The sequence below is a fragment of the Microcaecilia unicolor genome, chromosome 3 (genome assembly GCF_901765095.1).
Source record: "Microcaecilia unicolor chromosome 3, aMicUni1.1, whole genome shotgun sequence".
NCBI lineage: Eukaryota > Metazoa > Chordata > Amphibia > Gymnophiona > Siphonopidae > Microcaecilia > Microcaecilia unicolor.
In genome coordinates this window covers 226260679-226286714 of record NC_044033.1, presented here as the reverse complement: position 1 = coordinate 226286714, position 26036 = coordinate 226260679, and the positions used below count along the sequence as shown (strand labels likewise).

Here is a 26036-nt window from a genome sequence, read left to right as displayed (position 1 = left end):
TACAGTGAGCACTAGAACATCAATTCACCTATTGTAAAACAAAACCAGACAGAATAGTACAGATCGTCGATCCTGCACAGTCAATGCCAACTGAAAGCCATGTCTTTTTCACAAACACAAATACACTCTAATCCACTATAAAATAAGTAATCATAAACTTTCTATTTAGACAAAAATTAACCTGAACCCCCAAGATGCCAGACTCTGCATACAATGCAACACCACAGAAACAGAAAATGTCCCCTAGTACTGTGCAAAATATAAAGACAGCAGATGTAAATTTGAAAAAACTAATAAATACCAATCACCACTTTACAAATTAACAAATAGAAATAAAACAAATATAGAAAATAAAATAGTACCATTTTATTAGACTAATACATTTAGCTGTCAGAGGCCAAAACCTTCTTCCTCAGGTAAATACAGTATAGTGTTGTTACAGTATCCTATCCTGACCTGAGGAAGGGGGCTTTGTTCTCTGAAAGTTTGTCAAAATGTATTAAAATTAGTCCAATAAAAAGATTACCTTATTTACATGTTCTATTACAAACATTTATTAACAAAGCTACAATACTACTTTATCCTAAAGCAAAAAAAATAAAAAAATATATTTTATTTACAGTTTGTTGTCTCTGGTTTCTGCTTTCCTCATCTTCTTTTCACTGTCTTCCTTCTATCCAGCATCTGTCTTCGTTCTTTCTCTGCCATCCAGTGTCTGCCCTCTCTGCTGTCCCCTCCATCCAATGTCTGCCCTCTCTCTCTCCCTGCCCTTTCCATGCACATCTGCCCTCTATCTCTGCCTCTTCCATCCACCATCTGCCCCTGTCTGACTCCCAGCTCTTATTAGGACTGAAAATTAAGTATTATTTCTCTGTAAAGAAATATAAAGTCCTTCTCTGCGGGTGGGGAAAGACATTTTGGGTGATTCCAGGCACTTGCTGCACTGTGGAACAGTGGAATCCATCCATGGTAAAGGGCAATTAAGCAGCGAACCACTGTGAACTTTCTCGCAAAGGGAAATAAATGCTAAATATATGCAAATTCTACAGTTCACATACAATTATTCTGCATTAGGGGAAAAAAAGACTAACATGCAGCCATTCAGACCAGTGGATCCCTTGAAACAAACTCTGCACCTATCTAGGACCCAAGCCCATTAAGAGTAAGATTAACTGAATGCACCATCCTAATGTTGAGCTTTACATGTCAAGAGGGTGCTAATTGCTTGAAAGTATTTTTCTGAAGGCTTTGGAGAGCCACAGGCTTCAGTTTCATTTTTGCTCAGGTTACCCATTTCAACTGCAAACAGTGCAAAAACTATTCTTCTATCTAGCTGCTCTTAAACAAGCGGCTCAGACCCTCAAAACAGCACAGTGGCTGTTTGTTTACCTGACCTTTTCACAGCTGTGCTCAGTGACCCCTTTCAGAATAACAGTTAATATATGGTGGTTAATTAAAGCAGTACAAACACTGCTTTAGACCTGTCCCTGCCTGGAAGCCCTTCTCTCTCCTACATGGGAACAGGAAGTTGAAGGAGAAAGAAAGGCTTCTCAGGCAGGTCTAAAGCAGCTGTGTGTACTGCTTTCTCACTGATGCTATCGGCAGATCAGGGGATTGGAAGGTTGGAGGGGGGGCATACCTGGTGGCTGGTGCCGGGATGCTGGAAGGAGAGAGAAGAGCTGCTCTTTCCTGTTCGCTGCAGCGCTAAAGGCTGGCTGTGCACTGATTGGAGGAGCAGGGAAAACTGGGTGGGCGTAAGCTGAGATTGGGTGGGCCTGGGCCTCTGCACTGCACAGGTTTTTTAAACATTTTTTTGATTTATACATTTTTTAATCATCTATTATAGCATGAAGCACTTTATAATGATTTTAATGTATATATTGTGTATACGTCCGCACAGAAAATCCATACGCATGATGCATTTAGTTTGCTTAATTTTAAGTTTTTATTTGTGGAATGCTTGTCGTCGGTTATACTCTTTTTCATTAGGACACAATGCACCTAACTTGTTTGCTTAAGTTTTTATTTGGAGAGTGCTTGTTGGTATATTCTTTTTAATTAGATGGTGTTCATGTTGGTATGTCTTCTTTTATTAAGATGGCCATAAATTTAGGGTTTTTTTTCTTTTATATTAAGATAATTGGTTTGGCAAACACTCTGTTTTCATTATCCCTTAGCATCAATATTCAAATGACATCATTCACGTTGTTCCTTTAAATTTCCCACCTTGTATTTTTAGCTTTTTTTACTTTATACACAGATTCAGTGTAAATTGTGTACAAGGTGTTTCGAGGTAAGGAAAGATCATGCATCCCTTTTTTTTAAAGCAGCAAAATGTTTCACTGTCCTGTTTACATCATTAAACCATAAATTGGGCACAATTATATTTTATACATATCACTTTCACTTTTTTGTTTGGGGCACAGTCCAGTCTTTGGTCACAGAACCTTTTTGGTGTTTTAGTTTAACTTCTGGAGATTTCACTCAGGGGTAAATATTCATAATTACACCCTCTGCTTACTTAAAAAAAAATTGAACTCACTTTAGTTGTGAGAGTAGGGCTTTGCATGTGTAACCCACAAGGTGGGCCAGAGACACCCCGGGGAAAGGGAGAATAGAAATTAACTCCTTTCAGTCCCCTCCCTCCCCAGGCCTCAGCACTCCCCTGCAGCCCACAGCCACCACACACAAGTACAGGAGCCAACACACTGAGCACAGTCTACCACCATATACACAGACTGCACACTATGCAACTAATTTGGGAAACTCAAGCCCAGCTGCCCAGGTAACACAAATGTTTTTTTAAATAGTTAAAGTGTAAAGCTGGTGGACTTCTGGTGGGGGGGGGGGGAGAGATTCAGAAAGGCAAGGGAGATGTCAGACTATGGGGAGATCGGTAGGGGGATAGGACAGGGCTGACACTAGGCTACAGGGAGGGGTGGGGGTGAGGTAGATGCCTAGCTATGGGATGGATGATGGGGAAAGGTAGGGAAGGGATGATACCGGGCTACAGTGATAGATGGGTTGAGGGTAGGGTTGATCCCAGACTATAGGGATGAATGTGGGGGTATGGAAGGGAAGGGCTGATGCCGGGCTAGGGGGATGGATGGGGGAGGGGGGTAGGTCTGATCCCAGACTATGGGGATGGATGGGGGGATAGGGAAGGGAAGGGCTGATACCAAGCTACAGGACAATTTCTAATTTTTGGTCCTTTATTCTGTAATTGATGTCGGTTGGTCTGTGTTCTGCATGTGACCAAGCAGGTGAGAGATTCGGCTGGCATGTGGTTTGTGTGGGGATATCTGAGTCGGAGTTGTCTGCCTTTTCCAATGGGATGTATATTGCTGTTGTGTATATTCACTGCTGCCTTTTTAAAGGTACTGTTATTGGTATTTGTGTTCAGAATTGGTGTTAAGATTTGCAACTTAGTGGCTCATTTTCAGAGCACTTAGACACACAAAGTACCATAGGTTAGTATGGTAGACTTATGTTTGGGCAAGTTTAAGATATGGCATAATGTAACTGTATTTAAAAATATTGTTTTTTTTTTTCAATTAGGTATGTATGTGATTTATGTTGATGCAGGGCAGCTGTTGGGCAGACTAATTAGAAATCCATCATCAAGTGCATTCTAAGGCACTATTTTCTAGTATCCTGAGAAACACTACCCATACTTATATACATGGTGCCCACCCATATTACCTCTGGGCCCACCCAAAATGTCAGGTCTGCCTACGCCACTGTGACTGGGCTCTACTCCCATGGTGCTTTTCCCTCCTGCTAACTGGGTTCAGAGTGTGCCCTGTTTTGTTTCCGGTAGTCCATGAGGTAGTGGCTATTTTTGTAAGCCAGTTTTAGATCCCTTTCATATGTCACCCACATTAGAGAACGTTATTACCTTGAATGTGGCTGAAAGAGGGCATTGTACAGCATTCTGCCAGCTCTGACCTACTGCTCATCTCAGTACCAGGGAGACTCGTTGCCAGTGGGGCACAACCTCTGATCTGCAGTTAACTGTGAGTAAACGTGCTTATTCAAATAAAGGACTTTTTCAAAGAGATTAGTCTTCAGGTGTCAACTGGTGTGCCAAGGTTATACAGCAGCAACAAGTCCTAGAGGCCTGCATGTATGCAGGTCCCTGGAGCACTTTTAATGGGTACCGCAGTGCACTTAAGGCAGGCGGACTCAGGCCCATCCCCCCCTACCTGTAACACTTGTGCTGGTATTGGAAGCCCTCCAAAACCCACTGTACCCACATGTAGTTGCCCCCTTCACCCCTAAGAGCTTTGGTAGTGTTGTACATTTGTGGGTTTTGGGGAGGGGGGGGGGGGTTGGGGAGCTATGCATGTGGGAGGTTTTTCTGAAGTCCACTGCACTGACCCCTAGGGTGCCCAGCTGGTGTCCTGGCATGTCAGGGGGACCAGTGCGCTACACATGCTGGCTCCTCCCATGATCAAATGCCTTAGATTTCGCTGGGTTGGAGATGGCTGGCATTTTTTTCCATTATCGCTGAAAAACAAACCTGGCCATCTCAAACCCGGCGAACTCAAAGGCATTTGGCCGGGCTAAACCGTATTATCGACAAAAAAAAGATGGCCGGCCATCTTTTTCGATAATACGGTTCTGGCCAGTTGTAGCGCCGCCGCCAACATAGATCGCCGGCGATCTATTTGGCCGGCGACGTTCGATTATGCCCCTCCACGTTACTATCTGAAATGCTTTTCTAATGAACATATTTGTTCATCCATCTTCTTTAGTCCACCCTTACTATATGCATAGACTACAGATTCTCACATTCACCCAGGAAATAAGATAAAATAATGTGATGCCAGCTGAATAATCAGTTCATACAGCTTCTGGTTTCAGATGGACAGTATTCATTGCAGTCTCTACCCTCCCATGCACAGGGAGGGGGTAATGAAGGGTCTGCCTGTATAGACTTAGCTGTATCTCCACAGTGCACAGAGATGGAATAGCAGAACAAAAAGCCAAAGAAAAGAAAGAAAAAAGCTCCAAAGAAGTTTCCCCTAAAAAAATACCAGTGCTTAGTGCAGTTATATTCCTGCTCTGCTCAGCCCAGGTGGGGCAGAACCTTACCAGGATGACCAATCAGAACATGCACATTTGAACAGAGCCTGGCCAGAGTAATATGTGAACTTACACAGAAAAAGAGCCTGTTTCCTTAGTACTAATGGATAAGGGGGTCTCTGATTGTGGTAGGGGACAAAGTAGTGTAAACATGGGTATCTAAAAAAAAACAAAACATGAGGCCAAAAGGTTGTAAAATCCCCCTCCTCCAACGTTTCTCCCTTCCTTCCACCCCATAGCTCACCATTTCTCTCTCCTTTCTGCTGCACTGGGTTGGGGGGGGGGGGGGGAGGAGAAGTGGAAGGAGAGATGACTGACAGGGAGGGCACACTCTGAGGCTGGGGGATAAGTACCTACAGGGCAGCAGGCTCTTCTGCTGTGGTCGATTCAAATTCTATTTTTCTATTATTTGCCACTCCTTGAGACTTCTGTGTCAGTTGGTCTAATCATAGAGCCACACCTACATAAGATTACAGCAAGCTTAAAGTAGAAACCACAAATATTTACTTTCGCTTTCAGACAGAGAAGGAAGAGAAGCAGGTTTAAGGTTAAAAAATGTATATTTATGCTGTAAAACTTAGGAAAAACAGTGTCCGACATCCTTGTATTCATAATGTTTTGTTAGTAAACATTTAGATGGACAAATTAACATGTTTCCTGTTTTACATTTCAGAATATCTTCATTATGAAGGAGAAGAGTCAGAGTTTCAACATATCTTGTGGGATCTGCACTTCCTGAGACTACAGAGACTATTCTGAGAAGACTGAACATGAGGTAGAGTAAACTCTCCAAACACCTTCAATTGTTCTGGTAAACCTCGCTGCTCTCCCCCAAACTTTTCAGTACAGTTACAGAAGGGGAGTGAGGGGAGTTTTGCCACTTACAGTGACTGGCTATGTACTGAGTGTGGGATATGAGACAGTGTGCAGGGTTAAGAAACTGTCATCTTTCCAAACAACCTTCAGAAACATATCGGCAAGATACGTGTGCCTGTAACCCTACAGGGCGCCTTCCTCTAAATATAGGATAGAAGGGAGATGGTGGTGCTGCAGGACTGTTATCATTTTCACATCATTTTTAAAAAGTAAATTTCCATCATCAAATCTAACATAAACCTAATTTTATAAAACCAGCTATGCCCAGAACATTTGACCACACCATTCTGGTACTGAAGATACATGGTTGGATTTCATTTATGGGCACCTATAAGCAAGTGGGGGGTGGGGTGGGGAGGGGAATGGTCCCTCCTGAAATCACTAGAAATGGTGTCTTCCCCTCCTGCATTACCCTTGCCTGGATCCTCCCTTCTCTTATGTGCCCTCTTACTTCCACTGCTGTACCTTACTTAGCCCAACAGCTGAAACATTGCTTCTTCTCTAAGTGATTTCCACTGCAGACTCTTCCAGCACTTGTGCACTAACAGGCCCTGCAATGTCCCACCTTTTCTGGCACAAGCTTCCTGTCACTATAAAAACCCATGCGAGGGGAAGGGCATCACAAGGTCTGTCAAATGCACAATTGCTGAGAGGTCCCATGCTACAGACTTACAGAAGAAGCATTGCTGCACAGTGTGGGGTGATCTAAGGCACAGACCTAGATCAAGGCTGGCAATTGCAGCAACTCTCCCATTCGTGCTCTGTAACACTATGAGGCAGATGCACTAAACCTTAATGAGCCTTTAACGACCCTCCAACGAGGAAATTTTGATCTGTTGCATGCATCAAAGGGCTTTTACCGAGGAAGCTAGCAGCTAACGAAAACGGAATGCAGATGAGCAATTTGTGTACAAACCCCCATTGAAACGAGATGCACTAACCTTTTCCGATTGCCTTTACGCAGGAAAAGGCAGGAAATCTAACGAGAGGTCTGGACCTCTCGTTAGGACAGCTCTGTGCCAGGAAAAATCGTAAAGTGAAAAAGCAAACAAACTGTGAGCCAATCCCAGCGCATTAACAGAGCTAAAAGCGCTGTGATTGGTCAAAAGAACGTAGCATTACATATGTCCAAAAGAGCTATGTTTAAGCTTAAAGAAAACGTGTCATAAACCACATCAATGTAGTGTTTGCGTATGTTTCAGCCTTGCCCAACAAAAAAGCAAAAAAAGGATCGGGAGGGGGCAAAGGCGCTCGTCAGGAGCGTCCTCTATGGCCGTCCTTGCCCCCCACCGCCCGAGGTCGCCGTTCCCCCCTCCCACGCTTCCCCCTGCATTCTAAATTAAAAAGCAAACATACCTTTAGCAGCTCGGGCCCCCTCCATTCCTCACTACTCTGTCTCCCCTCAGCTCCGCCTCCTGACATCCTCCGCCCTGTGCCCCGCCCCCTCTTGGGGTCGTCGCCGCCATTCCCCTCCTCCACCGGGCCCCCCTCCCTCTTACCGGGCTCGTGCAGCGCCTCTCTCCTCTATCCGAAGGCGCTGCACGGGCAAGAAGAACGCTGATGCCTGCCTTCGCCCAGCTTCGGTCGCGCGTCTCTCTCCTTCTGGGCCCGCCCCCGTCTGACGTCAGTAACCTACGTAGGTTATTGACGTCAGACAGGGGCGGGCCCAGGAGGAGAGAGACGCGCGACCAAAGCTGGGCGAAGGCAGGCATCAGCGTTCTTCTTGCCCGTGCAGCGCCTTCGGATAGAGGAGAGAGGCGCTGCACGGGCCCGGTAAGAGGGAGGGGGGCCCGGTGGAGGAGGGGAATGGCGGCGACGACCCCATGAGGGGGCAGGGCACAGGGCGGAGGATGTTGGGAGGCGGAGCTGAGGGGAGACAGAGTAGTGAGGAAGGGAGTGGGCCCGGGCTGCTAAAGGTATGTTTGCTTTTTAATTTAGAATGCAGGGGGGAGGGGGGAACGGCGACCTCGGGCGGGGGGGGCAAGGACGGCCATACAGGACGCTCCTGACGAGCGCCTTTGCCCCCTCCCGACCCTTTTTAAAATTTTTGTTTAGATTTGGGAGCCACGTGCTTGTGTTTTGACTGTTTGTGGCATGCGCAGAGCAGCCAACATAACGCTTGGCTGCTCTGTGCATGCTTTAGGGGCCGATTACCGACGGGGATTACGATTCTTTGATACATTGTACTTTTCAATACCGATCTGAGCATGTGTGACTTTTTTTTTTTTGGTGCATTCTTCGTTTTTTAAAAATCGTTAGGGGCTTTAACGATTTAGATTTGTTAACATTTGGTTGATGCATCTGCCTCTATATCAGTAAACCCTGCTCTATTCCAGGATTGAGATACCCCACACACACACACATACACTATTATGCACATACAATTGGAGATGTCCTGCTGGAACATTCTGTCCCTGAGCCTCAATTTCTCTTGATGTCAGTGTAACTTAATTTCACTGTATTGTAGGTAATAACGATTGTATTATTTTCAGAGGTCCTAGAGATGAATTTTCTTGAAGCATCTTGGAGAAGAGATCTCTTCTCTCTTCTCTACTTTATCCTTCTGATGACTTGTCTTCACTTCCAGACTGTAAATGCAGGTGAGTCACTCCAATATTTTCTGGGGTTTTCATATCAGAAAAACTTAACGTATTTTCTGGTGCAAAGCAGTGGCTTCATTTGACATATGACCTTTTTGGTATATGTGTGCTTCTTTGAATAGTGCTGAAGTAGAATGTATTCTGTCACTCACACCTGCTGTTTGTGGGAGTTAAATTTTGTGGGAAAATAACACTCTGTAATCTGAGCATGCCCCAGGATTCAACCTTGGAATTTGAGAAGAGCACACATAATTTTAACTGAGTTGAGGGTGGGTAATTTTCCTAATTTAACTGGGTACACAGGCTTTGAAAATCAGTGGCCCACTTATTAAATATGGGTATATTCTCCAGACCCCCTCTCTGTTATCCTCTGTACACAACTGAGTCATGGAGTTAGGAAAAAGAAAATAAACCTGTTACTTCTAATAGTAAAAACGAATTTGTATATGAGGTAATAAAATCTTCCACTTGTGAGTCCCTTCAGACTTTCCCTTCTACATCTACAGGGTGAGGCAAAAAAAAAAAAAAAAGTAACCTACTAGAGGTTTTTGCTGTTTTCTCAGCAACCACTTGGAATTTCAGTGTAAAATTTTATAGCTTGATTTGTTGTTATATGCTGAGTGGAATGAGATTATCTTTAAACATGGTAAAGCTACAAACCTTTTAGCGTGACCACCTAGCATTTTTCATATGTTCAAAAATGTTTAATTGTAAAACTACCATTATTTATCCCTTTGTGTCCTATCTGTCTGTCCTACCCTTATTTGTCCTGTCTGTCTGTCCTGATTGAGATTGTAAGCTCTCTTGAGCAGGGACTGTCTCTTCTTCATGTTCAATTGTGAAGCGCTATGTACGACTGGTAGCGCCATAGAAATGATTTGTAGTAGTAGTAGTATTTGAAAAAAAATTGAGTTACTAGCTTACAGTTAATGATGTCTCAGTGATGTAGACTTTTGTAAATAATAAAATGAATTTGAGTAATTTGTATTTGGTAATATGATGATTTATAGATAATTTCTTTAAAAGCATTTTTGGATCAGAATGGCAATCATAGGCTAGGTGTTGGCAGATGAACCGGGGGAAGCCTGCCACAGGGACCAATTGACAAGGCTGTTAAGAACTTCCCAAAATGACTGAAGGCCTGTGTTAATGTTGGGGGGGGGGATACTTTGAACATTCACAGGGCTCCTTTTACATAGTAACATAGTAGATGACGGCAGAAAAAGACCCGCACGGTCCATCTAGTCTGCCCAACAAGATAAATTCATATGTGTATACCTTACCTTGATTTGTACCTGTCTTTTTCAGGGCACAGACCGTAAAAGTCTGCCCAACAGTATTCCCTGCCTCCCAACCACCAGTCCCCACCTCCCATCTCCATCACAGACCGTATAAGTCTGCCCTTGATTTGTACCTGTCTTTTTCAGGGCATAGACCGTATAAGGCTGCCCTTGATTTGTACCTTACCTTCATTTGTACCTGTTTTATTTCAGGGCACAGACCGTATAAGTCTGCCCAGCAGTATTCCCCGCCTCCCAACCACCGGTCCCGCCTCCCATCTCCATCTCAGACCGTATAAGTCTGCTCAGCAGTATTCCCCGCCTCCCAACCACCAGACCCGCCTCCCATCATCGGCTCTGGTACAGACCGTATAAGTCTGCCATCCACTATCCTCGCCTTCCAACCACCAACCCTTCTTCCCCCCACCTGCTCCTCCACCCAATTTTGGCTAAGCTTCTGAGGATCTATTCCTTCTGCACAGGATTCCTTTATGTATATCCCACGCATGTTTGAATTCCGTTACCGTTTTCATCTCCACCACCTCCCGCGGGAGGGCATTCCAAGCATCCACCACCCTCTCTGTGAAAAAATACTTTCTGACATCTTTCCTGAGTCTGCCCCCCTTCAATCTCATTTCATGTCCTCTCGTTCTACCACCTTCCCATCTCCGGAAAAGATTTGTTTGCGGATTAATACCTTTCAAATATTTGAACGTCTGTATCATATCACCCCTGTTCCTCCTTTCCTCCAGGGTATACATGTTCAGGTCGGCAAGTCTCTCTTCATACGTCTTGGAACGCAAATCCCATACCATTCTTGTAGCTTTTCTTTGCACTGCTTCCATTTTTTTAACATCCTTCGTAAGGTACGGCCTCCAAAACTGAACACAATACTCCAGGTGGGGCCTCACCAACGTCTTATACAGGGGTATTAAAACCTCTTTTCTTCTGCTGGTCACACCTCTCTCTAAACAGCCTAGCAATCTTCTAGCTACGGCCACCGCCTTGTCGCACTGTTTCGTCGCCTTCAGGTCCTCAGATACTATCACCCCAAGGTCCCTCTCCCTGTCCGTACCTATCAGACTCTCCCCGCCTAACACATACGTCTCCCTTGGATTTCTACTCCCTAAGTGCATCACTTTGCATTTCTTCGCATTGAATTTTAATTGCCAAACATTAGACCATTCTTCTAGCTTCCGCAGATCTTTTTTCATGTTTTCCACTCCCTCCTGGGTGTCCACTCTGTTGCAAATCTTGGTGTCACCCGCAAAAAGGCAAACTTTACCTTGTAACCCTTCGACAATGTAACTCACAAATATATTGAATAGAATCGGCCCCAGCAACGATCCCTGAGGCACTCCACTACTCACCTTTCCCTCCTCCGAGCGAACTCCATTTACCACCACCCTCTGGCATCTGCCCGTCAACCAGTTCCTAATCTAGTTCACCACTTCGGGTCCTATCTTCAGCCCGTCTAGTTTATTCAAGAGCCTCCTGTGGGGAACAATGTCAAAAGCTTTGCTGAAATCTAAGTAGATTACGTCCATAGCACGTCCTTGATTTAATTCTCCTGTCACCCAGTCAAAGAATTCAATGAGATTCGTTTGGCACGATTTCCCTTTGGTGAAACCATGTTGTCTCGGATCTTGCAACTTATTTGCTTCCAGGAAATTCACTATCCTTTCCTTCAGCATCGCTTCCATTACTTTTCCAATAACCGAAGTGAGGCTTACCGGCCTGTAGTTTCCAGCTTCTTCCCTATCACCACTTTTGTGAAGAGGGACCACCTCCGCCGTTCTCCAATCCCTCGGAACCTCTCCCGTCTCCAAGGATTTATTAAACAAATCTTTAAGAGGACCCGCCAGAACCTCTCTGAGCTCCCTCAATATCCTGGGGTGGATCCCGTCCGGTCCCATGGCTTTGTCCACCTTTAGCTTTCCAAGTTGTTGATACACACTGTCTTCTGTGAACGGTGCTCTATCCACTCCATTCTCAGGTGTACTTTTGCCAGTCACTTGCGGTCCTTCCCCAGGATTTTCTTCAGTAAAAACAGAACAAAAGTATCTATTTAGCAAATTGGCTTTTTCTTCATCATTATCTACATAGCGTTTCGCTGTATCTTTTAGTCTCACAATTCCCTTTTTAGTCATTTTCCTTTCACTAACTAAGCACTAATGGATTTAGCGCGTGCTAAATACAAAGAAGCCCAAGCCAAAAGACCCTAACCTCTTTAGCCTTTCCTCATAGGAGAGTTGTTTCATACCTTTTATCATTTTAGTCACTTTTTTTGTACATTTTCTAATTCCACTATATCTTTTTTGACATGTAGCAATGAGAATTGCATGCAATAGTCAAGGTGTGTCCACACCATGGAACGATGGAGCACTATTATAAATTGTTTACTTATTAATAATTGAAATAAATAAAGAACATCATAACATACTATTTCCAAAGATCAAAGCAGATGATAAGCTAACATATATAACAAATACAAAAAAAAATCCATCATAGAATATATACATTGATCATTTGATTTCCCTGCCTAGATGCTATGTTTTGTTTAAATCATTTTATTAGAGTATATAAACATGTAAACAATAGATCAGGCAAGAAATTCAAGACACAATTCATCTCCAGCACCCCCCACCCCTTTTTACCCCATAGGTAGCCATACAATCAGTGCATGGAATGTGGCACAGTGCTCCATAGTAATATAGTTAATGACGGCAGATAAAGACTTGTATGGGCCATCCAGTCTGCCCAACAAGATAAACTCATTACATATGGTATGTAATACTTCATATGTATACCTGGTCTTGATTTGTCCTTGCCATTTTCAGGGCATAGACCATAGAAGTCTGCCCAGCACTGTCCTTGTTCTCCAACTTTTGAAGCTGAATCTGTTCAGCCAAGATCAGAGCACAGACCATAAAGGTTTTCCAGTAGTAGCTTTGCTTCCCAATTACTTGGTGTTGCTTCCTAATGTCCACTAAACTTCTTTGCATCCATTCCTTGTAAAAAGGATTCCTTTGTTTATCCACGCAGTTTTGAATTCCATTGCAGTTTTTATCTCCATCACTTCTCCTTGGAGTGCATTCCAGGTATTTACCACCCTCTCCATAATAAAATATTGCCTGACATTATTCCTGAGTCTGCCCCCTTTCAACCTCAATTGATGTCCTCTAGTTCTAGCGCCTTCATGCCTCTGGCAAAGGTTTGTTTGAGGATTAATATCTTTCAAATATTTGAATGTCTGTATCTTATCACCCCTCTTTCGCCTTTACTCCAGGGTATACATGTTCAGGTCAGCAAGTCTCTCCTCATACATCTTGCAAATCAAATTCCATAAAATAATAATCCTTAGGTATAATTCAAACAATATTACCCTTTATATTTAAAACAATCAATATACCAATATTGTGTACTTTTTAAATTTCTAAATTGTGCTCAGTCCTTATCTATTACACCCATAGCGTCCCCAAGGAAAGCATGTGGTAGTGTTGTAGATGGTACCATCATAGCACAATTTGTGTTCCGCCTCCTTAAAGTGTATGCGCACACACCTGCATCTGCTGATTATAATGCAACTTTCAATTACCAATATATCAGACCCATGTGGTACAGATTGCAATTAAATCAACTATATATCTTTTTAAATTTTTTTTATAAACAATAGTTCTTATAGCACCACAACTATTAATAAATGCGAACACACTTCATTCCTAACAATATCTGATGGTAATTCGCAGGCAGTTTGCTATGACTAATGTAATCTCACATACCACACACATAAATAGTGAAAAAGAATATATATTTAAAAAAAAGTCATTTCCCTTAGGGACCCAGCCTGCCCGTGCATGTGATTTAAAATCTCATCAATATCCCATTCGTGCTCTTCATTCTCATGCCATCTCAATAATTTTCCCTTTAACTCTAGCTGAGTTTTGAATGTCTTCCTCAGAAAGGGAAAAAAAAAGCTTTCAACTGTCAACATCAATACCAGACACTAACTCCCAGCGGGTAAGTATCTGGAAAACTCTCTCCAACTCTCCAGAGCAAAATCAAATTCCATACCATTTTTGTCGCTTTTCTTTGAACCACTTCAAGTCTTTTTACATCCTTAGTAAGATACAGCCTCCAAAACTGAACACAATACTCCAAGTGGGGCCTCACCAATGATTTGTAGAGGGGCATTAACACCTCCTTTCTTCTACTTGTTATACTCCTCTCTCTGCAGGCTGGCATTCTTCTGGCCATGGCCACTGCCTTGTCGCATTGTTTTGTCACCTTCAAATCCTTGGACACCATCACCCCAAGGTCCCTCTCCTGAGCTGAGCTTACCAATCTCTCCCCTCCTATCTGGTATCTCTTTTGGATTCCTGCACCCCAAGTGCATCACTCTGCACTTCTTGGCGTTACATTTTAACTACAGTTCACACAGATATCTTGTTGTATAATTAGAGTGTTAGAGTGTGTGAATAGATATCTTCTCTTTCAGAGTATTACCATGTGTGTTTAAGATTGGTTGGATTTTCAAATTAAATTTTAACGGCCAGAACCTTGACCATTCTTCTAACGTTTGGAGATCCCTTCTCATGGTTTCTACTCCTTCCACTCTATTGGCTATCTTCGTGTTATCCGCAAAAATTTAAACTTTTCCTTCCAATCCTTCAGTAATGTCTCTTACAAATATATTAAACTGAATTGGCCCCAGCATCAACCCCTGAAGCACTCCATTACTCACCTTTCTTTCCTCCAAGCGCATTCCATTTACCACCACCCTCTGCCACCTGTTGGTCAACCAGTTTACTATCCAGTTCACCACTTTGGGTCATAAGTTCAGCCCTCTCAGCTTATTCATGAGTCTTCTGTGAGGGACTATATCAAATTACAAAACCATTTCAAAAAGGGGGAATACTAAAAGTCTAAAAAACAACTGTGAGCCCCTTGTGGCAAGGTTAATCAAAAATGGCTCCCATGTAGTCCATACCAGCATTTCTCCTCCCTCCCTCCCCTCCATCCATGTGCATTTACTTCCCTCCCCTCCATCCATGTCCAGCATTTCTCCTCTCTCCCTTCCCTTCCATCCATGTGCATCTCCTTCCTTTGTCTTTCCTTCCCTCCATTCCTACTACTACTACTACTATTTAGCATTTCTATAGCGCTACAAGGCATACGCAGCGCTGTCCAACATTTCTCCTCTCTTCCCTGCCCTCCACTCCAAGTCCAGATTTCTCCTCTCTTCCATCCCCTCCATCCATGTGCATCTCCTTCCAGTCTTCCCTCCCCTCCATCTATCCATGTCCAGCAACTCTCCTCTCTCCCTTGCCCTCCCCTCCATGTCTGATTCTCCTTTGCCTCCTATTGTCCTCCCCTTCCATTGATGTCCAGTGATTTGCCCCAGCCCCACCTATCCACGCTCAGCTTCCCAACAGCACTCCTCTCCGTTCCTGCCAAGGCCGCCCAGTGTTTAAAACTTTTTATTTTAAGTAGCAGCGACGGCTCACCTACAGCCTTTCCCTTCTCGCTCAGTGTTCCGCCCTCGCAGAAACAGGAAATACCTCATCAGAGGAAAGCGGGACATTGAGCGGAAACTAGGGAAAGGGTGGAGGTGAGCCGTCGCTGCGACTTAAAATAGAAAGGTTTAAACGCTGGGTGGCCACGGCAGGCACGGAAAGGATGGAGGGCTGTCGGGGAGCTGAGGATGGGCTCAGAGGAGGGTGAGCAGTGGGGGAAAATACAATTTTGCTACATGTGAGGAGGAGGCAGGCGGGAAAGGTCACAGCTTGGCCTCCCCAAGCCTCTTATATGGGGCGCGTATGTGCTCTGCGTTTCCTCCACAATTTTTGACCTGTCTTCCACCTCAGCCATTCTCATTTGAAATGCCGTGCATTCCCTTGATAGTTCTTCTAGCTGAGCCTGCATGCGCCCCAGTTTAGAGTCAATAGGGGTAAAACGCCTCTCTAAAAGCTCTTCCATGACTGTCGTCATTTTGGATGTAATCTCCGTTACCCACGCTGAAGAAACTGATGGGCCTGCTGGGCTTGAGGACGCTGCCATTTTGTCCTCCGAGATCTTCCCTCGGGTCTTCTCTTTATGCGCCGCTCTCGCTGTCATGGTTGGGAAGATAAACAGCCCAAAGTGTTGCAAGTATGTTCCAACACCTGGTGGATCTCAAATATTGAAGCCAAATGCCTCTTGCAGTTGTTTAAAACAACGGGGAAGAGTCAGGAGGCTCAGAGGAACGCAGCTCAGTGTCGTCCCTCGAGCATCGCGTCACGTGACCTCCGATCAGTGTCTTTTAAATCCATATGGTTTCTTTTAAATATTGATGGTGAAAAGTTAAGGGCACCAACTGTTGAAAGCCTTAGCAATTGTCTTTTGAATATCTTCAGTTAAATTAGTCCACAGCAATGTTGAAACACAGTGGTGTAACTCTATATAAGCAGAGTAGTGGGTGGGTACCAATGAAAACTCTTGTACATCCGGAAAATTCTTCATTTTGCCCTCCTTGCTGACCACATGTAGAACATATTTGAGCCTCTTTGAAGCCCCAGAGAAGACATTGTCTCCATGGTCCGGAACAAAGGCTGGATTATCACAAATAGATAAATAGGGTATCGCCTCTGCCAAAAAGCTATGGTGGTGGCAAAGCGAGTGCCACACCTTCTGGCTAGTGTACAACAATGGGTACACTTTAAAAATCCCTTCTGGCAAAGGACTGCTGGCATGCAGAATGTGATAAAGGGAATGGAACGATTTTAGAGCGGCATCGACACATCCTTTCTTCTACTGGTTATAGCCCTCTCTGCAGCCTAGCATCCTTCTGGTCACAGCCTTGTCACAGTGTTTCATCACCTTCAGATCCTCTCCTGAGCCGAACTTACCAATCTCTCCCCTCCTATCTGCTACACCTTTTTTTTTTAGATTTCTGCATTCCAAATGCATCAATCTGTACTTCTTGGCATTAAAGTTTAACTGTTGACAATGCTATAAACCAATAAAGTTTGTTGTATAAAAGCCCACACGCTCCCAGTTCTGTGAATCCATAATTTTCTTTTTGGTTGAGTTTTGATAAATTGTAGAACTGTAGTTTATTTAGAGAAGCACATTCTGGTATTCTGTGATAGTTTTGAACTGGGGGATTTTTTGGGAATCAATTATTTTTCTCTCATATGAGGGTTTTTTTGCATGGATTCTCTTTTTCCCTTAGAAATGGAACCTATGATAGGAATGGACTCCTGGTTCAGTAGTTGGTTAACTATTCACCTTGAATTTCTGTACTTGGAGGTTTGAGGTTTCCTTTGTTCAATTTTTTGGATTCACAGAACTGGGAGCATCTGGGCTTTTATACAACAGATTTTATTGGTTTATGGGATTGTCAACAGTGAAAGTTTATTTTCCCATTTTTTGTTTGTATTACATTTTAACTGCCAGACCCTTGACCATTGTAACGTTTGGAGATCCCTTCTCATGGTTTCTACTCCCTCCAGGGTATCCACTCTATTGGCTATCTTTGTGTCATTGGCAAAAAGGCAAACTTTTCCTTCTAACCCTTCAGCAATGTCTCTCACAAATATATTAAACAGAATTGGCCCCAGCACCAACCCCTGAGGCACTCCACTATTCACCTTCTTTGCCTCTGAGCGGATTCCATTTACCACCCTCTGCTGCATGTTGATCAACCACTTTCGAATCCAGTTCAGCACTTTGGGTCCTAAGTTCAGTCCTCTCAGCTTATTCATGAGTCTTCTGTGAAGGACATTATCAAAGGCTTTGTTGAAATCCAAGTAGATTACATCTAGAGCGCGTCTTTCATCCAATTCTTTGATCACCCATTCAAAGAAGTCAGTAAGATTCATTTGGCAGGATTTTCCTTTGGTGAAGCCATGTTGCCTCGGATCCTGTAACTTGTTGGCTTTTAGGAAGTTAAGTATCCTTTCCTTCAAAAGTGAGTCCATTATTTTTCCTATCACCTACTTGAGGCTTACTGGCCTGTAGTTTCCCACTTTCTTCCCTGTCCCGCAAGGACTTCTCTGTGCTCCCTCAATATCCTGGGATGTATCCCATCCGGCCCCATAGCTTTGTCCACTTTCAGTTTCTCAAGCTGTTTATAAATGCTTTCTTCTATGAATGGCACAATATCCTCTCCATTTCCAGATATTCCCTCAGCAGCTTTCTTCTGTGAATGGCACAATACCCTCTCCATTCCCAGATACACCCTCAGCAAACAACCCGTAAAAGCCTTCGCCATGATTTTCTTCCGTGAACACCTATGAAAAATATTTGTTTATCACGTTCACTTTATCCTCATCACTCTCCACATAGCCATTCTCAGTCTACCAATTCCTTCTCCTTTCCCCAATATATCTGAAAAGGTCTTGTCACCTCTCAATATCTTTAGCTATGTTTTCTTCCTCCCACACTTTTGCTAGCCGTGTTTCCCTCTTCGCTTCTTTGCGTTTAATCCGATAATCTTGTCTGTGATCCTCTTGTTGCATTGTTCTGTATTTTTTGAATGTCGCTCTTTTGCCTTTATTTTTTCAGCCACTTGTTTAGAGAACCATATAGGCTTCCTCCTTCTCTTGTTTTTGTTTACTTTTCTTGTGTAAAAATCAGTTGCCATATTTATAGCAATTTTCAGTTTGGACCACTGCACTTTCACTTCATCCATGCCTACCCATGCCATCAATTCCTTCTTCAGGTATTCCCTCATTTTACCAAAATCAGTATGTCTGAAATCCAGTACTTGGAGTTTTGTATGTCCTCACATTGTTTTTGCTCTTATATCAAACCATATCTTGTGATGATCACTATTAAATAGGTGTGCACCCACACAGACATTGGAAACACTTCCTTCATTTGTGAGCACTAGATCCAGTATTGACCCTTCCCTCATGGGTTCCATCACCATTTGTCTGAGCTAGGCACTTAGACAGGCATCCACAATCTCTCTACTTCTTTCTGATTCAGCTGGCAGGATGTTCCAATCCACATCAGGCAAGTTGAAATCTCCTAACAATAGCACCTCCCCTTTCATACCAAGCTTTTGAATATCTTTTATCAGATCCTTGTCCAGTTTCTCCATGTGTGCTGGAGGTCTGTAGATAACACCCATGTGGATACAGGTTCCATCTTCTCTTTCCAGGACAATCCATATAGCTTCTTCCTTTCCCCAGGTTCCCCTCAGTTCTGCCGCTCTGATATTGTTTTTCACATACAATACCACTCCTCGACCTCTTTGTCCATTTAGAGCCACTTTGGCACTAACATCATATATTGAATAGAAAGATATGCCTGATAGAGTGTAAGCGGCTCACATCTGTACTTAGAACATAAGAATAGCCATACTTGCTCAGACCAAGTATGGCTAATGGTCCGTCTAGCCCAGTATCCTTTTTTCAACAGTGGCCAAGCCAGGTCACAAGTACTTGGCAGAAACCCCAAAAGTGGCGGCATTCCATGCTACCAATCCCAGGGCAACTAGTAGCTTCCCCGTGTCTGTCTCAATAGCAGACTATGGACTTTTTCTCCAGGAACATGTCCAAAGCTTTTTTTTTTTAAACCAGATACTACATCCTCCGGCAAAGAGTTCCAGAGCTTAACTATTCAGTGAGGGAAAAAATATTTCCTCCTATTTGTTTTAAAAATATTACCTTGTAACTTCATTGAGTGTCCCTAGTTTTTGTACTTTTGGAACGAGAAAATCGATTCACTTCTACTCATTCTACACCACTCAGGATTTTGTAAACCTCAACCATATCTCCCCTCATCCATTTCTTTTCCAAGCTGAAAAGCCCTATCCTCTTTAGCCTTTCCTCATATGAGAGGCATTCCATCCCCTTTATCATTTTGGTTGCTCTTTGAATCTTTTCTAATTCCACTATATCTTTTTTGAGATACTGCAACCAGAACTGAACACAATACTCAAGATGAGGTCGCATCATGGACCGATACAGAAGCATTATAGTATTATTGGTCTTATTTACTATTCATTTCCTAATAATTCCTAGCATCCTTTTTGCTTTTTTTGGCCGCTGCCGCACACTGAGCAGAAGATTTCAGTGTATTATCTACAACAACACCTAGATATTTTTCTTGGGTGCTAACCCCCAAGGGGAACCCTAGCATCAGGTAACTATGATTCAGATCATTCTTTCCAATGTACATTACTTTGCATTTGTCTACATTAAATTTCATCTGCTATTTGGATACCCAGTCTTCCAATTTCCTAAGGTATTCCTGCAATTTTTCACAATCCACATGTGTTTTAGCAACCTTGAATAGTTTGGTATCATCTGCAAATTTAATCACCTCACTCTTCATTCTGATTTCCATATCATTTATAAATATATTAAATAGCACTGGTCCCAGTATTGATCCCTGCGGCACTCTACTGTTCACCCTCCTCCATTGAGAGAAATGAACATTTAACCCTACCCTCTGTTTTATCTCCAATAACCAGTTCCTATTGCCTCCTATCCCATGACTTTCAGATTTTCTCAGGAGTCTCTCATGAGGAACTTTGTCAAAAGTATTCTGAAAATCTTCCAAAAGACTCTGAACATTCATGGAGTACAAGGCAGAGAGATCAGATAGCAGATTCACCCCCCCCCCCCCCAGATATTTTAGGATCTGCTCCTCCCAAGTCAATGGAAAGGTCCCCACTCAAGAGGTCTGCACATCTGGGAAAACAGGAAGGGCCACCAGTTTTGACAAGTTGAGAGTAAATCCCGAGATATGTTCAGAGATAAGTGCTAAAAGATGTTCCAAGGCTAGCTGAGGAGTGGTTAACATCACAATCATGTCATCTGTGTAAGCCAATGCTTTGATTTCTTTGGTGGAAATCTGCACCCCTGGAATCATAAGGTCAACGTTAATCCGCCTCAACAGCGGCTCCCAGCAAAGAAAAAATAATAACGGCGATAGGGGCAATCCTTGGTGAGTGCCTCGCTGAATGGAAAAGGTCCGCATCTGGACTCCATTGACCAGGATCTGGGCTTGAGGATTCTTATAGAGTGCCTGAATTGCAGCAAACCCCCCCCCCCCCCCCCCCCCCCCCCATTTATGCCTACCCTGGTCAATACCTCAAACAAATGCTCCAAGCGCACATTATCAAAGACTTTCTCTGCATCTAAGCTTACGGCCAATGATGGAATCCTCAGGGCCTTACAATGGGACATAGCTGTAAAGATTTTCTGTACATTCTGTACTGACTGATGAGCCCCTCACAAATCCCATCTGCGCTTCTTCACTCACTAGCATAGGCAAATAAACTGCATGCCGATCAGCCAAACGTTTAGCCAGAAGTTTATCGTCCAAGTTAAGTCCTAGACCACTTCGGTATTGATGGAAACATACTTAGTTGGATCAAGGGTTTCCTAACCACCAGGACATACCAAGTGAAATCAAACTCAAACATTTCTTCACCGTGGAAAGCCGACTGCGGAGTACCTCAAGGATCACCACTATCACCAACCCTTTCAACCTAATGATGACACCACTAGCCAAGTCCTTATCCAATAATGGCCTCAACCCATTCATCTTTGCAGATGACGTCACAATATATATACCATACAAAAATGACCTGACAGAAATCACCACCGAAATCAAACTCAGTCTAAACGTCATGGACTCATGGACAAGTGCATTTCAACTAAAACTCAACACAGATAAAACACACTGCCTCATCCTCTCATCCCAATACAACACGTACAAACCCACAAGTATAAACACTCCAGACCACACCCTCCCTATTGCAGACAGCCTGAAAATCCTCGGCGTCACTATCGACCTAAACCTTACACTTGAGAGCCAAGTTAAATCTACAACTAAGAAAATGTTCAACGCAATGTGGAAACTCAAACGCGTGAAACCTTTCTTCCCGAGGGAAACATTTCACAGCATGATACAATCAATGGTACTAAGCCATGCAGATTACTGCAATGGAATCTATGCGGGATGCAAAGAAGAACTCCTAAAGAAACTTCAGACCACTCAAAATACAGCATCCAGGCTTATATTTGGCAAAGCATGATTCGAAAGCGCCAAACTACTTAGAGAAAAACCACACTGGCCAACAATCAAAGAACGTATCCCTTTCAAAATCTGCACCTTGGTCCACAAAATCATCTATGGCACAGCCCCAGGATACATGACAGACCTCTTAGACCTACCAATAAGAAACACAATCAGATCAACACGAACATACCTCAACCTCCACTACCCAAGCTGCAAAGGACTCAAATACAAATCAACCTACGGATCCAGCTTCTCCTATATAAGCACACAAATGTGGAACGCATTACCAAAAGCCGTGAAAACCATGTACGACCACCTGAACTTCCGGAAAGCACTAAAAACCAACCTGTTCAAAAAGGCATACCCATCCAACCCAACCTAAGTGCCTAAACCTCACAACACAGCGAAACCAAAGCTCGCAACAGACGCTATGCAACTCTTCCCCTCTACGATTCCCCAATGTGCCTATAGCACATGAACCTTATTCGTCTACTACAACTGTCTGTATTTGTTTCACTACAGGAAATGGCGATTGCCTCTATGGTATTATGTAAGCTATATTGGGCCTACAAATAGGTGGGAAAATGTGGGATACAAATGCAACAAATAAAATTTTTTTTAAAAATGAACTAAATGAGTCTTTAGGAATTTGCTTTCTCCAGGGGATAAGAGAAATAAGGGTCACATTATCATGAAGAAGAAAAGTTCCCTTCGTCACTACCACCTGAAAATAGTCCTAAAGAGGACCCAAGATTTGTCCCTGTATGCCATCCATCCCAGGGGCAGCCCTAGTCAAGAGATTTGCTTGCTCCCTGCCCCAACATCAGCATAGAGGGTTTCGAAGTATGCGTGAAATATATCTGTGATCTTATCGCTATGCGTGATTAGCATTCCTGAAGCATCCTTCAAGGCAGGTTCAGCTCGAGACCCAGCACTTAATTATTCTAGCCAAATGCCTACCCACCCGATTACCATATTTGAAAAATGTATATTTCTAGTAGATCAAACTATGGGTGGTTTGCTCATAGATTAGTGAGTTCAATGCTATCTGGGTAGATCCTAGGGTGTCTTTGGCCTCACAAGATTTCGTTCGTATATAGGCCCATTTCACTTGTCGCAACTAACCCTCCAAGTGTACTATACTGGCAGCCAACTTTTTCTTCCACGCACTAGTGTAGGAGATGTTGTCCCCCTGCAATACTGCTTTCACAGTATCCCAAAATAGGTTGGATGTTGCGTATTAGTGGTGAGAGAACCACCCACCGGTCCTGCACATGCTTAAAAAAATCAGAGCTCTTGGCCAGATACACAGGAAAGCACCATCCCTGGGAAGCCCGGTGACATCTAGGCACTTCCAAGTCTATCCACACAACTGAATGATCAGATATCATTTCAGGATCAACTTCTGCTGAGTGAACCAATGCAAACAAGCCTTGCTTCATAAATATGTAATCAAGCTGAGACGAGTACCATGTGCCTGGGAGTGATGAGTGTAGTCTTGTTCCCTGAGGTGAAGGAGACGCCAGGTGTCCACTACCCCCAAGGCTTTCCCAAAAGAGGAAAGAACACCTGTTTCTGGGGGTCCCCAGCCTTGCAAGCCTGTTGCAGACATGCTGGCCTCTTCAAGATGCATGACCAGATTTGTATCTCCTACTATCACTAGGTCAGCTTCATTTTAAGGGAATAAGCGTTTGATCGTTGGTGGTAACAGGATCTATCAAATGGTGTGGGGCACTATGCCACCAAGATATAGATGTCTCTGCCATGTACCTTCAGGAGACGATACCGCCCATGTTCATCTTTAAAGGCCACCTAGGCAGAGTAAACAATGTTTTTCTGATGAGAATGGCCACACACAGACACCCTGGCGTCCCCCAGACGAGGCATAAAACGCATCCCCTACCCAGAGATGCCTGAGTTTTTGGTGCTAAGCTTCTGTGAGTCTAGTCTCCTGGAGACATGCCACATCCACTCCTCTGCAGTTCAGGGCAGTCAAGATTTTAGCTCATTTCACTGGTGAGGTCACATAGCCCACATTCCAGGTCGCAATCTGACAGTTAGATGCGCTTATGATGGTCACCAGTCAAAGTACTCAGCATCCTCTTAATATCATACTAGAGACTCAGAATGCCCAGCCACCACTCTAAATCCCACTTTCTGGATGATTCTTCCTTCCATACCACCCTACCAATTCCCCTCAACTTCCCCTGACATTCTCTCCGAAATCCTCCCTTCCCCTGCCCACCCCTCCCTTCCACCCCGCTTCATCCCACAATATCATCCACCGCATGTCTAAGCAGTAGAAATTGGAAACCACTAAGGATGCCAGGGGTCCCACAGCCAATCACCCAGCTCAAAAACATGAGAAGTCTTTAACAAGATGTAACATTAAAGAAAGTCCACTTTGAAAGCACACAATCTTCAGAATTTTTCTGTTTAGCCCCAAGGTTGTGGCACAATCTACCGAACTATATTAGATCGAAAACCTAATTTAAAAAATTTCAAATCCTGTTTAAAAACACATTTTTATGAATTGGCCTATGGTTCCATAAATTCCTGACTTTTGAACTGGTAGTTTGTAAGACTGGAAGGCAGTCTGCTTGTCAGCCTTTTTATATTTCTTTTACCCCCATCCCTGGCTTTTTATTTATTCTCTTTTGAGTGACTGTGTTACCTGTCCTATCTATAAATTGGCATTCTTTCCTGACCTATTTACTTTTAATGGCATTGTAAACCACCACGGATCAGTTTCTGGTAAGTGGTATAACAAACTACGTAGTAAATTTTAAAACAAATTAGAGAGCATATTTCTTCACTTAACATATAATCAACTGTTGAATTTGTTGCCAGAGAATGTGGTGAAAGCAGTTAGCAGGGTTTTAAAAAAAGGTTTGGACAAGTTATGATGACCCATCTCATTCGAATGGCGATCCAGGCCCTCCTCCAAGCGGCTGCCATCGAGCTTGTTCCCCTGGCAGAGCTCAACCAAGGTTTCTACTCTTGTTATTTCCTCATCCCAAGAAGACAGGAGAATTCAGACCCATCCTGGACCTCCGAGACCTCAACAAATGCATCCTGAGGGAAAAGTTCCAAATGCACTCTCACTGATCTGGAAGAACAATTGGCTAGCCTCCATGGTCCTCCAGGATGTGTACACTCACATTCCAGTCCACAAATCCCACAAAAAACAAGAGAGCATATTCTCCTTACCATATTGGCAATGCCCTAGTTGCCATGTTAGTTACACAACCATTCTTGTTTCCTTACTCATTGTTTGGCCCACCATGTGGGCCTTAATAAAGTTCAGCAAAACCAGAGCTTGATGTCTCGCTTAATTCCTTCCCTTTCCCCGCAATCTCATCCTACCATAGCGGGCTTTCGAAGGGGCCCATCTAATGGGCAAAAATATCTGGCCCCTTCTCACCCCCTCAGCTGGAGAGTCACCAGTGTGTGACTGAATGCTTGTCCATGGAGAAAGCGGAGCTACTTACCTGTAATGGGGTTACTCCATGGACAGCAGGATAAGTCTCCTCCCCAATGGATGAGTCCATGGAACCAAGCTGGAGACACCTGGAGGGGAGATAGCTCCACAGGGACTTATATAGTGGGCAAGTACAGCATGCTCAGAGGGAGCCTTCCAAAAGCTTTCCTCTGAGCTCTGGAAGAGTATAATCCATTTCCGGGTTCATCAGGTGATGTCACCTTTTAGTAAATTTAGCCCTTGATTGTAAGTCTTCTGAGGCAGGAATCTATCTGAATTTATAACTAGCTTTGTACATAGAGTTGGAAAGGTGGGTGATGAAATCTAAATAAGGTTTCTGTAACTGAATGAGTTATCAGCATCAGGATCAGGGAGTGACTCTTGCCATCTCTGGGATAGGTTTTTCTACCTCTGGGAACCATAATAATGTAAAAACTGCCATACTGGATCAGAGCAGTGGACAATCCAGGTAACAAATACCTGGCAGAATCCCTAAAAGTAGCAAGATTCACGATACTTACCTCACGGATAAACAGTGACTTTCTCCAGGTTTACCTTAATAACTGTGTATGGACTTTTACTCCTGGAACTTACTCAAACCTTTTTAAAATGCAGCTATCTTAACTGCTTTACCACATCATCTGGCAATGAGTTCCAGAGCTTGGGTTGAGTGTTGAGTGAAAAATATTT

The 26036-nt window shown here is 43.5% G+C and overlaps 2 protein-coding genes across 4 annotated transcripts in view; both read left to right on the top strand.

Annotated features, from left to right (window-relative positions):
- Positions 1–26036, top strand: part of LOC115466338 (butyrophilin subfamily 1 member A1-like) — a 1244786-nt gene that overhangs the window by 345273 nt on the left and 873477 nt on the right. The gene's annotated exons all lie outside the window — the stretch shown is intronic.
- The window catches only part of LOC115466339 (butyrophilin subfamily 1 member A1-like), a 384019-nt gene continuing 363540 nt past the window's right edge, over positions 5558–26036 (top strand). For all 3 annotated transcript variants that reach the window (XM_030197519.1, XM_030197521.1, XM_030197520.1), the window contains exons 1-3: positions 5558–5635; positions 5762–5863; positions 8457–8564. In XM_030197519.1, the coding sequence (XP_030053379.1) occupies positions 8468–8564 (97 nt within the window). In that variant the 5' untranslated portion in view covers positions 5558–5635; positions 5762–5863; positions 8457–8467. The remainder of the gene's footprint in view (positions 5636–5761; positions 5864–8456; positions 8565–26036) is intronic.